The sequence below is a fragment of the Eurypyga helias genome, unplaced genomic scaffold (genome assembly GCF_000690775.1).
Source record: "Eurypyga helias isolate BGI_N326 unplaced genomic scaffold, ASM69077v1 scaffold25537, whole genome shotgun sequence".
Lineage (NCBI taxonomy): Eukaryota > Metazoa > Chordata > Aves > Eurypygiformes > Eurypygidae > Eurypyga > Eurypyga helias.
In genome coordinates this window covers 7,322-7,837 of record NW_010261569.1, presented here as the reverse complement: position 1 = coordinate 7,837, position 516 = coordinate 7,322, and the positions used below count along the sequence as shown (strand labels likewise).

Below are 516 nucleotides of genomic sequence, written 5' to 3'. Positions count from 1 at the left end.
GGGCTGGGGCGCAGCCTCCCATCTGCTCCAAACGTTGCCTGTGGGATAGCTTCTCGCCAAAAAAGCACTTTGGGGCTGAAAACCCCCTTCAGAAGCATCCCCTTCCCTCCTCAGCGGGAGGAGGGTGCGGGCAGCGTAAGCCTTGCGGGAAACGCTTTCTCTCCTCCTCCCCGCACAGTGCAGGGCTCTGGGGAGAAGCCAGCCCGATGGCTCATCCCAAAGGGGAAAAGCATCTTCGCTGCCTCGGTGGATTTTGGCACTTACTTCTCCTGGGCGAAGATTGCCCCCGTGAGGCCGTAGGGCGTTGTGGTGTCGATGAGCTCCAGCACCTCCTTGTACCGCTGCTCCGGGTAGACGTACACCGTGAGGACCGGGCCAAAAATCTCCTGTGTAGCAAAGAAAACATGAAGCACTCGGTTGGGACAGCCCCAAAAAATAAGCGGTGGGCACTCAGCGCCTAATCAGGGAACACCACGACGAAGGGGAACATCCCCGCCCCGCCGCACCGTGCAGCTC

The 516-nt window shown here is 60.3% G+C and overlaps 1 protein-coding gene across 1 annotated transcript in view; it reads right to left on the bottom strand.

The window, feature by feature from the left end:
• The window catches only part of ALDH4A1 (aldehyde dehydrogenase 4 family, member A1), an 8,214-nt gene that overhangs the window by 465 nt on the left and 7,233 nt on the right, over positions 1 to 516 (bottom strand). Inside the window, exon 12 of the mRNA XM_010155430.1 lies at positions 265 to 412. Within this exon, the coding sequence (XP_010153732.1) occupies positions 265 to 412 (148 nt within the window). The remainder of the gene's footprint in view (positions 1 to 264; positions 413 to 516) is intronic.